Below are 19,899 nucleotides of genomic sequence, written 5' to 3' on the forward strand. Positions count from 1 at the left end.
GTGTTTTTAGCTGTGTGTTTTGGGTCATTATCCTGTTGCAAGACCCATGACCTGCGACTGAGACCAAGCCTTCTGACTCTGGGCAGCACATTTCTCTCTGGAATCCCTTGATAGTCTTGAGACTTCATTGTACCCTGCACAGATTCTAGACACCCTGTGCCAGATGCAACAAAGCAGCCCCAGAACATAGCAAAGCCTCCTCCATGTTTCACAGTAGGGACAGTGTTCTTTTCTTGATATGCTTCATTTTTCTGTCTGTGAACATAGAGCTGATGTGCCTTGCCAAAATGTTCCATTTTTGTCTCATCTGTCCATAGGACATTCTCCCAGAAGCTTTGTGGCTTGTCAACATGAAGCTTGGCAAATTCCAGTCTGTATTTTTGTATGATTTTTTTTTCAGCAATGGTGTCCTCCTTGGTCGTCTCCCATGTAGTCCACTTTTAGCTAGGAAAACGACGGATGGTGCGATCTGACACTGATTTTCCTTGAGCTTGAAGTTCCCCTTTAATCTGTTTAGAAGTTTTTCTTGGCTCTTTTGTTACCATTCGTATCCGTCTCTTTGATTTGTCATTATTATTATTATTATTTATTATTATAGCGCCATTTATTCCATGGCGCTTTACATGTGAGGAGGGGTATACATAATAAAACAAGTACAATAATCTTGAACAATACAAGTCACAACTGGTACAGGAGGAGAGAGGACCCTGCCCGCGAGGGCTCACAATCTACAAGGGATGGGTGAGGATACAGTAGGTGAGGGTAGAGCTGGCTGTGCAGCGGTTTGGTCAATCGGTGGATACTGCAGGTTGTAGGCTTGTCGGAAGAGGTGGGTCTTCAGGTTCTTTTTGAAGGTTTCGATGGTAGGCGAGAGTCTGATATGTTGTGGTAGAGAATTCCAGAGTAGGGGGGATGCACGAGAGAAATCTTGTATGCGATTGTGGGAAGAGGAGATAATAGGGGCGTAGAGAAGGAGATCTTGTGAGGATCGGAGGTTGCGTGCAGGAAAGTACCGGGAGACGAGGTCACAGATGTATGGAGGAGACAGGTTGTGGATGGCTTTGTATGTCATGGTTAGGCTTTTGTACTGGAGTCTCTGGGTGATGGGGAGCCAGTGCAGGGATTGACAGAGGGGAGAGGCCGGGGAATAGCGGGGGGACAGGTGGATTAGTCGGGCAGCAGAGTTTAGAATAGATTGGAGGGGTGCAAGAGTGTTAGAGGGGAGGCCACAGAGCAGGAGGTTACAGTAGTCAAGGCGGGAGATGATGAGGGCATGGACTAGGGTCTTTGCAGATTCTTGGTTTAGGAATGTGCGGATGAATTTTCCTCCTGCGGCCTCATCCAGGGAGGTTGGCTACAGTCCCATGGATCTTAAATTTCTGAATTATATGTGCAACTGTAGTCACAGGAACATCAAGCTGCTTGGAGATGGTCTTATAACTTTTACCTTTAACAAGTACCGTATGTCTATAATTTTCTTTCTAATCTTCTGAGACATCTTTCCTTCGCTTTCTCGGGTCCATGTTGAGTGTGATACACACCATGTCATTAAACAGCACAGTGAGTTTCTGTAGCTCTATATACAAGCCCACTCACTGATTCCAAGATTGTAGACACCCATGATGCTAGTTAGTGGACACACCTTTATTTAACACTAGATGGTGGCCCAATTCTAACGCATCGGGTATTCTAGAATATGTATGTATGTTGCGCTGTGAGTGGTGTTTAAATCCCGCACCAATATCGCTGATTGGTCGCAGCCGGCTGGCTGCGACCAATCAGCGAAGCGTGGCTCAAATCCCGTGTCAAATTCGCTGGAGGACTGCGCCTGTCGGGGGTCGGGGGCGCAGGATGTCAGAGGTTCGGGGTGCAGGATGTTGGAGGTTTGCACATACTTGGCGTAGCCGCAGCTCTGCTCCCTGTTCCTGGTGCCCCTGCTTGTCACTCGGGCGCCTCTGCTCCCTCTCCCGGGGGACCCTGCTCCTTCTCCCCGGCGCCCCAGCTCTCCGCACATGCAGGACTCCGGGTGCCTGTACACAATAGGTGGTCACAGGCCGGCATCCTCGCAGCGCCCTTTGCCCTCCTCTCTTTGCCCTCTCCCGGTCCCTGGCTTCCTCACTGCCTCCCTCGCTCACCCGGGCCGGTACACGCACTGTCTGGGGGACCCTGCTCCTTCTCCCCGGTACCCGTGGCTGCTATATACTGTGTGGGCTGTGTTATATACTACGTGGGCCGTGTTATATACTACGTGGCCTATATTAACGCATCGGGTATTCGAGAATATGTATGTATGTAGCAGCCACATGGTATATACCACAGGCCACGTAGTACTCTTATATACTATGTGGCCTGTGCTATATATTATGTGCCATGTGGTAATATATAACACAGCCCACATAATATATAGCACAGCCCACATAGTATCTAACAGTGGCCACGTAGTATATAGCACGCAGTATAGAACATGGTATATACCACAGGCCACGTAGTACTCTTATATACTATGTGGCCTGTGCTATATATTATGTGCCATGTGGTAATATATAACACAGCCCACGTAATATATAGCACAGCCCACATAGTATCTAACAGTGGCCACGTAGTATATAGCACGCAGTATAGAACACAGCCACGTAGTATATAACACTGCTCACGTAGTATATAGCAGCCATGTAGTATATAACGCCGCCCACGCAGTATATAACACTGGCCACGTAATATAGAATACAGCCCACATAGTATCTAACACTGGCAAAGTAGTCTATAGCAGCCACGCGGTATCTAACACAGCCCACGTAGTATTTAGCAGTGTGGGTACCATATCCCTGTTTAAAAAAAATAATTAAAATAAAAAATAGTTATATACTCACCCGGCGGGATCCAGCTTAGATGCAGTGAACCTCTGCCGATGCGCGCGGTTGCTGCCATCTTGCGTTCCCAGGATGCATTGCGAAATTACCCAGATCACTTAGTGGTCTCGCGAGACCGCTAAGTCTTCTGGGTAATTTCGCAATGCATCTCTGGGACCGGAAGCTGGCGGCAGGCGCGAGCGCATCGTTGGACTACCGAAGGTTTTTTGTTTTTTTATTATTTTTAACATTAGATCTTTTTACTATTGATGCTGCATAGGCAGCATCAATAGTAAAAACTTGGTCACACAGGGTTAATAGCGGCGGTAACGGAGTGAGTTACCCGCGGCATAATGCGGTCCGTTACCGCAGTCATTAACCGTGTGTGAGCGGTGACCGGAGGGGAGTATGGAGCGGGCGCTGACTGCGGGGAGTATGGAGCTGGCACCGGGCACTGACTGCGGGGAGTATGGAGCGGGCGCCGGGCACTGACTGCGGGGAGTATGGAGCAGGCGCCGGGCCCTGACTGCAGGGGAGTAGGGAGGGACTAATCGAACTGTGGCCGTCGCTGATTGGTTGTGGCAGCCATGACAGGCAGCTGGCGAGACCAATCAGCGACTTGAATTTCCATCACAGACAGAGGCCGCGACCAATGAATATCCTGGACAGACAGACAGACGGAAGTGACCCTTAGACAATTATATAGTAGATGTCCCTTTTGTCACATTATTTCAGGGGTACCATCATTTCTGTCAAGGCCTATTTCATGAGTTTTAATTTATTTTTTTAATTCTGTGGAACCATGGTTGAAAAGCAATGTCTGACTTTTATTTTCATAGATTTTTAATTTATTATTACTTTTGACAGATTGAAGTTATTTCTGTGACCATTGTGGGTTTTTCTGTCATTAAACGAGGGGCACCAAAAATTTTGACCGTGTGTGTATATATTAGACACAACTCTACATTACACACATGTACAGTGTAGAGCTACATTATACATATACAGTATATATATTACACACAGCCCTACATTACACACCTGTATGGTGTAGCGCTACACTATACATATACAGTATATATTACATACAACTCTACATTACACACATGTACAATGTAGATTGGAGCAGATTCCGTCAAACAGTTTGACTTTAGTAGCACCCACTTACCCACACATAGATGCCCTTGTAGAAAAGCAATTGTTCTGAGGCGTTGGGACACATAAGAAGGGACCAGATAGCTGGAAAAAAAACTTTAACAAAATTCAATGTGAATGGACAAAGGAGGAATTTAAATGAAATGAGTTTTTGGTGACCACCCATAATCCGTTCTTCAGACTTGTACAGTTTTACACAACAGGTGATGATTATCCTTTTCATATGCAGGTGAAATTCGGTCATTAACGGACACAGCCTTGTAGGGGCATTAAAACTGGGCGAGGAACAGCCATACTCTGCTTTAAACGTGAGGTTGTGGAAGACTGTTTCATATCACAGGTTAAACACCATGAGAAGACTGAGCATAGAAACAAGACACCAGGTAATTATGCTGCATCAGCAAGGTCTTTCCCAAGCAAAGATTTCAAAGCAGACTGCGGTTTCGAGATGTGCTGTTCAAGCTCTTTTAAAGAAGCATCAAGAAATGGGAAATGTTGAGGACCGCAGACGCAGTGGTCGGCCAAGGAAACTTAGTGCAGCAGATGAAACACAAATCATGCTTACTTCCCTTCTAAATCAGAAGATGTCGAGCAGTGCCATCAGCTTAGAACTGGCAGCAACGAGTGGAATCCAGCTACACCCATCTACTGTTCGGAGAATTCTGTCCAGAAGAGGAAGAGTTGGATCCAAAAAGCCAAGCATTCGAGATGGGAACAAGTCCAAGCAAGTCGACTATGCAGAAAAAGAAGAGGTATAATTGGTAGATATAAAGGAATTATATGTCGGATTGTGGATGTAGAGGGATTATATATCGGGGTGTAGATATTGCGATATTACATGTAGGTGTATTGAGGCATTATATGTTGGGGTGTTTATAGCGGTATTACATATAGGTATATAGAGGCATTATATGTGGGGTATGTCGATATAGCGGTATTACATGTAGGTGTATAGAGGCATATGTCTGGGTGCAGATCTAGCGGTATTACATGTAGGTGTATAGAGGTATTATATGTTGAGGTGTCAATACAGCGGTATCATATGTTGGTAATGTGATGAACTCGCACCTCGCCACCCCACCTGTCGTCACTATTACCTCAGAAGGATCATGTAGTGTGGTCTCTGCACTTGCAACAACCAATGTTTCCAACTCCCAGGGGACTCTTAAAGGGAACCTGTCACCTGAATTTGGCGGGACCAGTTTTGGGTCATATGGGCGGAGTTTTCAGGTGTTTGAGTCACCCTTTCCTTACCCGCTGGCTGCATGCTGGCCGAAATATTGGATTGAAGTTCATTCTCTGTCCTCCGTAGTACACGCCTGCGCAAAGCAAGATTACCTTGCACAGGCGTGTACTACGGAGGACAGAGAATGAACTTCAATCCAATATTGCGGCCAGCATGCAGCCAGCGGGTAAGGAAAGGGTGAATCAAACACCTGAAAACTCCGCCCATATGACCCAAAACTGGTCCCGCCAAATTCAGGTGACAGGTTCCCTTTAAGGTCAGCTTGGTACAGTTTTACACAGACACCCACTTTCCACACGAGACAAAGGAGGCACAGGAAGTGAGAGGATGTGGCCCACGCAGTCTGACATGGTGCCACACTCGCTGACAGGCTGAGCGGCCCCTTTCTTTAGCACCAGTGAAACAGAGCGTTGCTAGCTTTTTAGGATTGCCACCAGTTCCTCGTTAGATATAATCCTGAGAACAGACCGAGCTTATATCGGGCCAGAAACCAGCCCCAGTAGCATGTAACGTTAAACAGAGAAAGCGGACATGTGGAATCATGGATCAAGATAAAAAAGAAGCCCAAGGTTAAATGTTATATATTTAATCGCCTTAAGGGCACACTAGACAATACACTATATACACAATGGTTATACATAGGTCAACTTTGCAAATACGGTTGAAGTTCAAAAGATAAAGAGCAGAGGGGTCATGTTAATTATCAGTTTGATTGTTCGACCATGTGTTTGCTGAGCCGCAAGGGGTATGGGCTGCCAGCTGGTTCCTATTTCCTTCACAGCACATTACTCTCTTTCGTGGCTCACACTTTCGAAGTGAACAGCAAGCATAACAGAGCGAGAGACCACATTGCCTTAAGGTACCGTCACACTTAGCGACGCTGCAGCGATACCGACAATGATCCGGATCGCTGCAGCGTCGCTGTTTGGTCGCTGGAGAGCTGTCACACAGACAGCTCTCCAGCGACCAACGATGCCGGTAACTAGGGTAAACATCGGGTAACTAAGCGCAGGGCCGCGCTTAGTAACCCGATGTTTACCCTGGTTACCATCCTAAAAGTAAAAAAAAACAAACACTACATACTTACCTACCGCTGTCTGTCCTCCAGCGCTGTGCTCTGCACTCCTCCTGTACTGTCTGTGTGAGCACAGCAGCCGGAAAGCAGAGCGGTGACGTCACCGCTCTGCTTTCCGGCTGACCGACGCTCACAGCCAGTACAGGAGGAGTGCAGAGCACAGCGCTGGAGGACAGACGGCTGTAGGTAAGTATGTACTGTTTGTTTTTTTTTTACTTTTAGGATGGTAACCAGGGTAAACATCGGGTTACTAAGCGCGGCCCTGCGCTTAGTTACCCGATGTTTACCCTGGTTACCAGTGAAGACATCGCTGAATCGGTGTCACACACGCCGATTCAGCGATGTCTACGGGGAGTCCAGCGACCAAATAAAGTTCTGGACTTTCTTCCCCGACCAGCGACAGCACAGCAGGGGCCTGATCGCTGCTGCCTGTCACACTGGACGATATCGCTAGCGAGGACGCTGCAACGTCACGGATCGCTAGCGATATCGTCTAGTGTGACGGTACCTTTACACTAGCCTTTATCCCCTCTGAGTCACTCCCCTTCTGACTTCTGGGTTGAACCAAAATCCCCTCCCCTTGCCTCTAGCAGCTAAAAACTCTAAAACCAAAGATGGGTCATAACTCCTTAATCAACGTTCTTAGGGAGGCGATTTGGGCACCATTGACCCTGCCGAGCCCCTGCTATGATTTGGGACCAAACATTGCTTTGCTACCTGGCTCCTACTAGCCATTCTATGTATCTCCCCACCCTGGGATGTTAGAATGGATTGAGACCCTGGAAGGAGGAGACTGCTTGCTGGTAGGGTTGTGAATTTCTTCTCAGAAGTTAGAATCAAAGTGGTAACGTTTCTCCTTGCAGAGAGTGACATGTTAAGCATGCCGAGATGAGCAGACTTTTAAACTGCAATTCTCATCTGGGCATTCTCAGAAGTTAAGAAGGCTGGGCCTGTTACAGCTACACATATTTCAGGAGGATAGTAAGCTATTATTAATCCCTCCCATCCTTCACACCTTCCTTCTTTAGAGGGCTCTAGGGGTCAGCACTCTCCGGTGTTTCCAGCACGCCTGTCCGCAACCTCCCGTCATTGGGATAATCGGTGCTACAGTGGTCATGGCCATTCTTGTGGCGAATGGCAAAGTGATACTGCTGGAGCTCAAGGCTCCAGCGTAGCAACCTCCCATTCGTTTCAGATATGGTGTGTGACCAGCTGAGGGGGCTGTGGTCCGTATCCAAGTTGAATTGGCGTCCGTTTAGGTATGGCTGCAGATGCTTCAGGGCCCACACAATTGCCAGACATTCATTCTCTATCGTGAAGTATTTTATGTTGGGGGTGTCAATATACAGCGGTATTACATGTAGGTCTATACAAGCGTTATTTGTTCGGGGTGTTGATTTAATGGTATTTCGTGTAGGTGTATTGAGGCAGTATTTGTTGGGGTGTCGATACAGCGCTATTACTTGGAGGTGTATAGAAGTATTATACAGTATGTCAGGGTGTCGACATAGCAGTATTATATGTAGGTGTCGATATAGCGTTATTACAAGTAGGTGTATAGCATTATATCTTGGGGGTGTAGATATAGCGGTATTACATGTAGGTGAGTAGAGGTATTATATATTCGGGGTGTAGATATAGCGGTATTTCATGTAGGTGTATAGAGGTATTGTCACAGTTCACAGGGTGGATACCTTTATCATCTCCACAACTCACACCAATTTGTCATGAACCGGGGTTGTTTGGTTGCCCCTGGTTCTTTCTATAGGGGATTTATCTATCTCCCACTTCCCAGTTCCGGTTTGGAACTTGTAGCTCTCTGGCGCCCCCCTTACCCTTAGGTCAGCCCGGGTACTGCACCTAGGATAATTGGTCCCCAGTAGTGTTGAGCATTCCGATACTGCAAATATCGGGTATCGGCCGATATTCGCTGTATCGAAATTCTGATACCGAGTTCCGATACTTTTGCGATATCAGTGTCATGATATGTACTTTTGCCCTGTCCTGTATTTGAATAATATGCCATTTGATGTATGTAACTATTCTCTGGTTTCTATTAGCTGTAATTTATTTATTTTCTTGTGCTGGGAGCTCACCTGTAACAATATGTCTCCTTCCCCCAATACTTGCAGCCCTAAGCTATAATGTAATTAAGCTTTGTCAACATCACTAGTGGAGGAATAGCCATTCTTCCTCACAGCAGGTGGCTAGTCATATGTACATACTACATAGACTATGTGGAGCCCACCAGTCTAGAATCTTCTGGTGGACCCAACCATTGAATAGAAGGTGTGACCCCTACCCCCCCTTCATGGGCGGATCCCAGGAGCTCAGACAATCCATTCTTATTTTGAGATCAGATGTGAGTTGATCCTTGAAGGAGAAGGAGTGGGGATTCTTAGCTGAGGCAAGACCCCATGTCCATCTGGGACTACGGAAGCGAACGGGGCGAGACTTGAGCTGAGGACATATCTCGTCGTTCGTGGGATTGTTTTGGGATCCATTGGACTCGTGGGGACTATTGCTTTGTTACCTGGCACAAGGATTATCGGGAGGTGCCCCCGAACCTGTTATGTTGGACTAATTGTGGACTCTGTAGCTCTACCTGCATGTGTTGTTCCAGCGTTCTTGATAATAAATCTGTGGAATCATCCCTCGGCCTGTTCCTTCTTGCTCTGCCGTACACCCCGTCACAAACTGGTGGCAGCAGTGGGATCAGAGCAGAAGGAATGGAGGACAAAGGCCCATCAACATCGGGAACCAACACCGCAGAGTACAAGAACTGGACTTTGGGGAGCCTACAATCAAAGGCCCGTGAAGTAGGAGTCCGTTTTAAGGGACTCTCCAAGGAGCAGCTTATTGAGGCTTTGGAAGGAGTTCGCCTGCAAGATGACGCTGAGGAAGGATCCTCACAGCAAAAGGAGGAAAGAATGCAGCCGGAGGTAAATACCCAAAAAAGTTAGTGGGTTGTGTGGTACGAGGAGGAGTTGGCATTGCTGGGAGAAGAGGCCACCATAGACGATAAGAGGGAGGCCATTCACAGAGCTCAGGAGAGGGAGGCCATTCACAGAGCCGAGGCGAGGGAGGCCATTCACAGAGCCTAGGACAGAGCTCAGGAGATGCAAGTAGAGGAGCTGCGGAGACACCATCACGTGTTTCTCAATGCAGGCAGTGAATAGCCAGGCCTTTCACCGGGAAGGAACAACCAAGGGAAGGGCAGCATCCAATTAAGGAAAACATCCAATAAAGGAAAACCACCTATGCCAAGCATGGTATCCATCCACAGGCAGCTGTTTCGGGGTTTTTGCCCCTCATCAGTGTGGAGTAGGAAACTGGCTATCAGGAGCAGTGCCTAGTAGAAAGTCTATAAAGGCACGGATGATTGACCTCGTGGAGACCAAAACATCCAACACCGCGGAGACACCATCACGTGTTTCTCAACGCAGTGATCCAGAACACTGCCCCCAAATATGCAAATGCAAGTAGAGGAGCTGCGGATACACCATCACGTGTTTCTCAACGCAGGCAGTGAATAGCCAGGCCTTTCACCGGGAAGGAACAACCAAGGGAAGGGCAGCATCCAATAAAGGAAAACATCCAATAAAGGAAAACCACCTATGCCAAGCATGGTATCCATCCACAGACAGCTGTTTCGGGGTTTTTGCCCCCCATCAGTGTGGAGTAGGAAACTGGCTATCAGGAGCAGTGCCTAGTAGAAAGTCTATAATTCTATATAGAGAGGCACACATAATTCTATCTGAGAGGCACAGAAGCAGCCATCTGCAGACCGGACATAACCGCAAGAGAAGTATGCTGCCTTCCAGGTGCGATGATCAAGGATGTGACCGATAGGATACCAAAGCTCTTCAGCTTCAAGGACGTCCACCCATTTCTTCTGATACATGTTGGCACCAATGACACGGCAAGGAAGGACCTACCGACAATCTGCAAGGACTTTGAAGAGTTGGGGAAGAAAGTAAAGGAACTGGATGCACAGGTAGTTTTTTCTTCTATCCTTCCAGTAGACGGGAATGGCACCAGGAGAGGGAACAGGATTCTTGATGCGAACAACTGGCTAAGACGATGGTGCAGACAACAAGGATTCGGATTCCTGGACCACGGTGTGAATTACTTGTACGATGGACTCCTCGCCAGAGACGGACTACACCTCAACAAACCTGGGAAACACACATTCGCCAGAAGTCTCGCTACACTCACAGGAGGGCGTTAAACTAGTAGAAGAGGGGACGGGAAGAAAAACATTAGACTCGAACAAAGAAGAACCAGGAAAACATACTCAGAAGGGAGGTAAGAACATTTCTAAAACAATCCACAGCAAGGAGATTGCGAGCATGCAGTTTAGAGGATTTTGTTTTGTTCCAAACGCCAGAAGCCTGACAAACAAGATGGAAGAACTAGAAGCAGAAATATCTACAGGTAACTTTGACATAGTGGGAATAACCGAGACATGGTTAGATGAAAGCTATGACTGGGCAGTTAACTTACAGGGTTACAGTCTGTTTAGAAAGGATCGTAAAAATCGGAGAGGAGGAGGGGTTTGTCTCTATGTAAAGTATTGTCTAAAGTCCACTTTAAGGGAGGATATTAGCGAAGGGAATGAGGATGTCGAGTCCATATGGGTCGAAATTAATGGAGGGAAAAATGGTAACAAAATTCTCATTGGGGTCTGTTACAAACCCCCAAATATAACAGAAATCATGGAAAGTCTACTTCTAAAGCAGATAGATGAAGCTGCAACCCATAATGAGGTCCTGGTTATGGGGGACTTTAACTACCCGGATATTAACTGGGAAACAGAAACCTGTGAAACCCATAAAGGCAACAGGTTTCTGCTAATAACCAAGAAAAATTATCTTTCACAATTGGTGCAGAATCCAACCAGAGGAGCAGCACTTTTAGACCTAATACTATCAAATAGACCTGACAGAATAACAAATCTGCAGGTGGTCGGGCATCTAGGAAATAGCGACCACAATATTGTACAGTTTCACCTGTCTTTCACTAGGGGGACTTGTCAGGGAGTCACAAAAACACTGAACTTTAGGAAGGCAAAGTTTGACCAGCTTAGAGATGCCCTTAATCTGGTAGACTGGGACAATATCCTCAGAAATAAGAATACAGATAATAAATGGAAAATGTTTAAGAACATCCTAAATAGGCACTGTAAGCGGTTTATACCTTGTGCGAATAAAAGGACTAGAAATAGGAAAAACCCAATGTGGCTAAACAAAGAAGTAAGACAGGCAATTAACAGTAAAAAGAAAGCATTTGCACTACTAAAGCAGGATGGCACCATTGAAGCAATAATAAACTATAGGGAGAAAAATACTTTATCTAAAAAACTAATTAAAGCTGCCAAAAAGGAAACAGAGAAGCACATTGCTAAGGAGAGTAAAACTAATCCCAAACTGTTCTTCAACTATATCAATAGTAAAAGAATAAAAACTGAAAATGTAGACCCCTTAAAAAATAGTGAGGAAAGAATGGTTGTAGATGACGAGGAAAAAGCTAACATATTAAACACCTTCTTCTCCACGGTATTCACGGTGGAAAATGAAATGCTAGGTGAAATCCCAAGAAACAATGAAAACCCTATATTAAGGGTCACAAATCTAACCCAAGAAGAGGTGTGAAACCGGCTAAATAAGATTAAAATAGATAAATCTCCGGGTCCGGATGGCATACACCCACGATTACTAAGAGAACTAAGTAATGTAATAGATAAACCATTATTTCTTATTTTTAGGGACTCTATACCGACGGGGTCTGTTCCGCAGGACTGGCGCATAGCAAATGTGGTGCCAATATTCAAAAAGGGCTCTAAAAGTGAACCTGGAAATTATAGACCAGTAAGTCTAACCTCTATTGTTGGTAAAATATTTGAAGGGTTTCTGAAGGATGTTATTCTGGATTATCTCAATGAGAATAACTGTTTAACTCCATATCATCATGGGTTTATGAGAAATCGCTCCTGTCAAACCAATCTAATCAGTTTTAATGAAGAGGTAAGCTATAGGCTGGACCACGGTGAGTCATTGGACGTGGTATATCTCGATTTTTCCAAAGCGTTTGATACCGTACCGCACAAGAGGTTGGTACACAAAATGAGAATGCTTGGTCTGGGGGAAAATGTGTGTAAATGGGTTAGTAACTGGCTTAGTGATAGAAAGCAGAGGGTGGTTATAAATGGTATAGTCTCTAACTGGGTCGCTGTGACCAGTGGGGTACCGCAGGGGTCGGTATTGGGACCTGTTCTCTTCAACATATTCATTAATGATCTGGTAGAAGGTTTACACAGTAAAATATCGATATTTGCAGATGATACAAAACTATGTAAAGCAGTTAATACAAGAGAAGATAGTATTCTGCTACAGATGGATCTGGATAAGTTGGAAACTTGGGCTGAAAGGTGGCAGATGAGGTTTAACAATGATAAATGTAAGGTTATACACATGGAAAGAAGGAATCAATATCACCATTACACACTGAACGGGAAACCACTGGGTAAATCTGACAGGGAGAAGGACTTGGGGATCCTAGTTAATGATAAACTTACCTGGAGCAGCCAGTGCCAGGCAGCAGCTGCCAGGGCAAACAGGATCATGGGGTGCATTAAAAGAGGTCTGGATACACATGATGAGAGCATTATACTGCCTCTGTACAAATCCCTAGTTAGACCGCACATGGAGTACTGTGTCCAGTTTTGGGCACCGGTGCTCAGGAAGGATATAATGGAACTAGAGAGAGTACAAAGTAGGGCAACAAAATTAATAAAGGGGATGGGAGAACTACAATACCCAGATAGATTAGCGAAATTAGGATTATTTAGTCTAGAAAAAAGACTGAGCGGCGATCTAATAACCATGTATAAGTATATAAGGGGACAATACAAATATCTCGCTGAGGATCTGTTTATACCAAGGAAGGTGACGGGCACAAGAGGGCATTCTTTGCGTCTGGAGGAGAGAAGGTTTTTCCACCAACATAGAAGAGGATTCTTTACTGTTAGGGCGGTAAGAATCTGGAATTGCTTGCCTGAGGAGGTGGTGATGGCGAACTCAGTCGAGGGGTTCAAGAGAGGCCTGGATGTCTTCCTGGAGCAGAACAATATTGTATCATACAATTATTAGGTTCTGTAGAAGGACGTAGATCTGGGGATTTATTATGATGGAATATAGGCTGAACTGGATGGACAAATGTCTTTTTTCGGCCTTACTAACTATGTTACTATGTTACTATAAAGGCACGGATGATTGACCTCGTGGAGACCAAAACATCCAACACCGCGGAGACACCATCACGTGTTTCTCAACGCAGTGATCCAGAACACTGCCCCCAAATATGCAAATGCAAGTAGAGGAGCTGCGGAGACACCATCACGTGTTTCTCAACGCAGGCAGTGAATAGCCAGGCCTTTCACCGGGAAGGAACAACCAAGGGAAGGGCAGCATCCAATAAAGGAAAACATCCAATAATGGAAAACCACCTATGCCAAGCATGGTATCCATCCACAGACAGCTGTTTCGGGGTTTTTGCCCCTCATCAGTGTGGAGTAGGAAACTGGCTATCAGGAGCAGTGCTTAGTAGAAAGTCTATAAAGGCACGGATGATTGACCTCGTGGAGACCAAAACATCTAACACCGCGGAGACACCATCACGTGTTTCTCAATGCAGTGATCCAGAACACTGCCCCCAAATATGCAAATGCAAGTAGAGGAGCTGCGGAGACACCATCACGTGTTTCTCAACGCAAGCAGTGAATAGCCAGGCGGTTTTCCTTTTATTGGATGTTTTCCTTTATTGGATGCTGCCCTTCCCTTGGTTGTTCCTTTCCGGTGAAAGGCCTGGCTATTCACTGCCTGCGTTGAGAAACACGTGATGGTGTCTCCGCAGCTCCTCTACTTGCATTTGCGGTGTCTCCGCGGTGTTGGATGTTTTGGTCTCCACAAGGTCAATCATCCGTGCCTTTATAGAGCTCAGGAGATGGCATTGCTGGAGAGGCAGATCGCTTTGGAAGCAGCTAGAAGCTCCAGACAGACTGTAACCCCAGCACCGACCATGAGGGAACTCCCCAGAGTGTCCCGCAAAGACTTCAAGCCCTTTAATGAGGCTGCAGGCGACATTGAGGGCTTCTTCCAGGACTTTGAGCATCAGTGTCGATTAATGGAAGTCCCGGAAAGGGACCGAGTCCGACATCTGGTGGGGCTCTTAGAGGGTGGAGCTGCCGCAGCCTATAGAGCTATGGACCCTCAGGGGAACTGTGAGTATGCGGAGATTAAACGGACTATTCTAGAACATTATGCTGTTACCCCAGACACTTACATGACTCAGTTCCGTACTTTAGCCTGTGATGAGGAAGTGTCTTTCAAGATGTATGCCCACAGACTCAAACAAATATGTCATCGCTGGCTGGAGGCAGAGGAGGCCTTAACCTGGGAGACCTTCCTCCCGGTTATCCTAAAAGAGCAGTTTTACTTCAAGTGCCCTGCTGAGATCCGGGAATGGGTGCGTGAGAGGAGACCAGCCACTGTGGAAGAAGCTGCAGCTCTAGCTGACCATCACCATCAAGCCTCAGTGGAGGTTTCTGTTGGAGGATGGAGAGAGGCCTACCAGCTCCACAACACCGGTGGCCCCCTGTTCTTCTGTCCCCATTGTTCCCCGTTCCTCTAAGCCACCACCTCATGCTGATACCCGTGTAAATGTGCCTCCAGTTGCTTCTAATGCGTTTTCTGGAATACGACGAGGAGAGGAAGTAGCAGAGCGCAGGTGTTATGGTTGTGGGCATCCGGGGCATCTGCAGGCCTCATGCCCAGCCAGCCCATGGAGGAGTCGTCCTCAAAACCCTACAGCATCTTCAGGTGGGGGCCAGCCTCCAGGTTCCCTTACCCCTCGCCCAAGAGGACGCCTTGGATGGAGTGAGACCCAGCACAGATGCTATCGATGTGGACAGCCGGGGCATCTGCAAGCCTCCTGCCCAGCTGTTCAAATGAGGATTAATCCTGTACCCAGTCGTATTATTAATTATGTACAGCCAAGTGCCAAGGAGGACGACGTGTCACCACTACGTGAGGACTGGCCTTGTGCCTCACCCACCCATGTTGCACCACTAGGAGTTTATGGTGTGCGACCTGCAGCTATGACGACTTCTGCTCATCGAGGTAAGCACTTGCAGGAGGTCGTGCTGGATGGACAGAGACTTATTGGATTTTGTGACTCAGGGGCTTTCCTCACACTGGCTGATCCCCGAGTGGTTCGGCCTGAGGCAATCCATCGAGGACCTGGGATTGTCATTGAACTGGCTGGTGGACAATAGAGGACTATTCCCACAGCCACTGTGGATCTGAACTTTGGTTTTGGGGTCAGGCGATGTGTGGTTGGGGTGATGGGTGGTCTGCCTGCAGATGTTCTCCTGGGCAATGATGTGGGAGAGCTACGATGCCAATTCGTGGCTGCATGAAGCCACATGTAAGTTACGCTCTGCCTGTGTGTACTTAACCAGCGACCTGTAGAGGTCCCTGGTACGTACACAAATTGGGAGGGGAAGGGATTGTCATGATATGTACTTTTGCCCTGTCCTGTATTTGAATAATATGCCATTTGATGTATGTAACTGTTCTCTGGTTTCTATTAGCTGTAATTTATGTATTTTCTTGTGCTGGGAGTTCACCTGTAACAATATGTCTCCTTCCCCCAATACTTGCAGCCCTAAGCTATAATGTAATTAAGCTTTGTCAACATCACTAGTGGAGGAATAGCCATTCTTCCTCATAGCAGGTGGCTAGTCAAATGTACATACTACATAGACTATGTGGAGCCCGCCAGTCTAGAATCCTCTGGTGGACCCAACCATTGAATAGAAGGTGTGACCCCTACCCCCTTTCATGGGCGGATCCCAGGAGCTCAGACAATCCATTCTTATTTTGAGATCAGATGTGAGTTGATCCTTGAAGGAGAAGGAGTGGGGATTCTTAGCTGAGGCAAGACCCCATGTCCATCTGGGACTGCGGAAGCGAACGGGGCGAGACTTGAGCTGAGGACATATCTCGTCGTTCGTGGGATTGTTTTGGGATCCCTTGGACTCGTGGGGACTATTGCTTTGTTACCTGGCACAAGGATTATCGGGAGGTGCCCCCGAACCTGTTACGTTGGACTAATTGTGGACTCTGTAGATCTACCTGCATGTGTTGTTCCAGCGTTCTTGATAATAAATCTGTGGAATCATCCCTTGGCCTGTTGTCCCTTCTTGCTCTGCCGTACACCCCGTCACAATCAGATACCGGAATCAAAAGTTCCTATAGTGCAATGATGCACTATAATGGAGTGTGGGCGGTGCGTGGGCGGAGACTGCGTGTGTGTGTGTGTGCGGGCGGGCTCTGTACGTGCCTGCCGGAGCTCTGTGCGTGCCTGCCGGAGCTCTGTGCGTGCCTGCCGGGGCTCTGTGCGTGCCTGCCGGGGCTCTGTGCGTGCCTGCCGGGGCTCTGTGCGTGCCGGGGCTCTGTGCGGCGTGCCAGGGCTCTGTGCGGGACTCTGTGCGGCGTGCCGGGGCTCTGTGCGGAGTGCGGGGCTCTGCGCGGGCTGCCGGGGCTCTGTGCCTGTGCGCAGGCATCGTCCGATGGGACTACAAGTCACATCAGACGATGCCTACTACAGTGACAGTGATTGACACATTAGCCAATGATGGGACAGTAGTAGTCCCATCATCCGGCTAATGTGTTGAATGGAAAAAAACATACATACTACATACATTCTACATGCTACATACATGCTACATACATGCTACATACATGCTACATACTACATACATGCTACATACATGCTACATACATGCTACATACATGCTACATACTACATACATGCTACATACATACTACATACATACGTACTACATACATACATGCTACATACATACTATGTACATACATACATGCTACATACTACATACATGCTACATACATACTACATACATAATACATACATACTACATACATACTACATACATACATGCTGCATACATACTATGTACATACATACATGCTACATACATGCTACATACATGCTACATACATGCTACATACAGTACATTCATACATTACATACAAGACATACATATAGACATACTGTACATTAAACATAGAGTTCATATTCAACATTACTTGTCACTTTGTTCCCCGAAGCCAGAGTCATCTGTAAAAAAACATGAAAATAACAAACAACCAATATAATCCCTGTCCGCAGAAATCCACGAGTGTCCCATGACGATCTCCCGTGGAGAACAGCAGCATCAGCTGTTGCGACCGCTCTCTAGGGGCTCCAGTAACATGACCGGAGGAAGGTATCATTCCGCACTGTATTCCTCCGCCGTTGTAAAAAAAATAGTCCCTAGTCTCACTTTTGGCATTGCTGTATGAGAAATTTTCCCACGCAGCAATTGCCATAAAGTGAGACTTTGAACTATAGTAACCTCAGTGATGCACTGCAGGAGCCATTGTCTCCTGTCAGTGTGTCACTGAAGGTCCTATAGAGCAGGGACATCACTCGATGTCACTGTTCTATAGGGGAGATCGTCGTGGGACACTCGTTATTAATTGGACTACAGCGGACAGGTAGTATCCGTTTTATTATTTTACGTTTTTTGCAGGTGCTGAAGTATGTTAAGTATGGTTAAATGAAGAATATTAATATAATATTTTTTTCTAATGTGTGTGTGTTTTATTAACCCTTTATTACTATTGGATTAATAATGGATAGGCGTCTTATTGACGCCTCTTCGTTATTAACCCGGCTTAATGTCACCTTACAATAGCAAGGTGACATTAACCCCTTATTACCCCATATCCCACCGCTACTCGGGAGTGGGAAGAGAGGGGCTAAGTGCCGGAATTGGCACATCTTACAGATGCATCATTTCTGGGGCGGCTGCGGACTGGTATTTGTAGCCGGGAAGGGGCCAATATCCATGGCCCCTCTCTAGGCTATGAATATCAGCCCGCAGCTGTCTGCGTAGCCTTTCTGGCTATAAAATATAGGGGGACCCCACGTCATTTTTTTGCGGGGTCCCCCTATTTTAATAGCCAGTAAAGGCTACGCAAACAGTTGCGGGCTGATATTCATAGCAGGCCACAGATATTGGTCCCCAGCCGTCGGCTTTCCCCCTCTGGCGCAGAAAATTGCGCGGGAGCCCACGCTGTTTTTTTCCGTTTTTTTTTTATAATTCAATGCTCACTAAGGCCTCTTTCACACTTGTGTCGGTACGGGTCCGTCGCTATGTGTCGGGCCAACGTACCGACGCACGTTGTGAAGTTTGTGCACAACGTGGGCAGCGGATGCAGTTTTTCAACGCATCCGCTGCCCATTCTGAAGTCCGGGGAGGAGGGGGCGGAGTTTCGGCCGCACATGCGCGATAAAAAATGGCGGACGCGACGGGCAAAAAAACCTTCACTTGAACGTTTTTTTTCGTGCCAACGGTTCGCCAAAACACGACGGATCCATTGCACGACGGACACGACGTGTGACCATCCGTCGCGATCCGTCGCTAATACAAGTCTATGGGTAAAAAACGCATCCTGCGAGCACATTTGCAGGATCCGTTTTTTTCCAAAACGACTGATTGCTAAAAATGCAAGTGTGAAAGTAGCCTTAGAAACATCGGCCTTTCTATTATATATCTATGGATATATCTATCTATAGATGTATTTATAAATAGATATATCTATAGATACATAGATGTATCTATCCATATATCTGGCAGCTTTCACACATCAGGTTTTTGCCGTCAGGCATAGCGACGGACCCGTACCGACACAAGTGTGAAAGAGGCCTTAATGAGCGTTGAATTAAAAAAACAAAACTGCGTGGGCTCCCGCGCAATTTTCTGCGCCAGAGGGGGAAAGCCGATGGCCGGGGACCAATATCTGTAGCCTGCTATGAATATCGGCCCGCAACTGTCTGCTTAGCATTTACTGGCTATTAAAATAGGGGGACCCCCCCCCAAAAAAATGACGTGGGGTCCCCCTATATTTTATAGCCAGAAGGGCTACGCAGACAGCTGCGGGCTGATATTCATAGCCTAGAGAGGGGCCATGGATATTGCCCCCCCCCGGCTACAAATACCAGTCCGCAGCCATCCCAGAAATGGCCCATCTGTAAGATGTGCCAATTCCGGCACTTACCCCCTCTCTTCTCACTCCCGAGTAGCGGTGGGATATGGGGTAATAAGGGGTTAATGTCACCTTGCTATTGTAAGGTGACATTAAGCCGGGTTAATAACGAAGAGGCGTCAATAAGACTCCTATCCATTATTAATCCAATAGTAATAAAGGGTTAATAAAACACACACACATTAGGAAAAAAGTATTTTAATATTCTTCATTTAACCATACTTACCATACTTCAGCGCCTGCAAAAAACGTAAAATAATAAACCGTATACTACCTGTCCTGAGCCGCTACAAGTATATAGAAAAGGACGGCACTAGAGCGATACAATTCTAGCAAGCAGGACTGGTAACGGAATCCCAAACGTCAGGCGTCACGAATGCTAGGGGTAGCGGTGCT

At 46.7% G+C, this 19,899-nt stretch overlaps 1 protein-coding gene across 5 annotated transcripts in view; it reads left to right on the forward strand.

The window, feature by feature from the left end:
• Positions 1 to 19,899, forward strand: part of LOC138681682 (farnesyl pyrophosphate synthase-like) — a 114,422-nt gene that overhangs the window by 58,035 nt on the left and 36,488 nt on the right. For 3 of the 5 annotated variants that reach the window (XM_069769440.1, XM_069769457.1, XM_069769474.1), the window contains exon 2: positions 4,234 to 4,756. The exons of 1 other annotated variant lie outside the window; for it this stretch is intronic. In XM_069769440.1, the coding sequence (XP_069625541.1) occupies positions 4,355 to 4,756 (402 nt within the window). In that variant the 5' untranslated portion in view covers positions 4,234 to 4,354. The remainder of the gene's footprint in view (positions 1 to 4,233; positions 4,757 to 19,899) is intronic. One more of the 5 variants, XM_069769448.1, reaches the window with a different exon arrangement.

This window comes from Ranitomeya imitator, chromosome 1 (assembly GCF_032444005.1).
Source record: "Ranitomeya imitator isolate aRanImi1 chromosome 1, aRanImi1.pri, whole genome shotgun sequence".
In the NCBI taxonomy this organism is placed as follows: domain Eukaryota; kingdom Metazoa; phylum Chordata; class Amphibia; order Anura; family Dendrobatidae; genus Ranitomeya; species Ranitomeya imitator.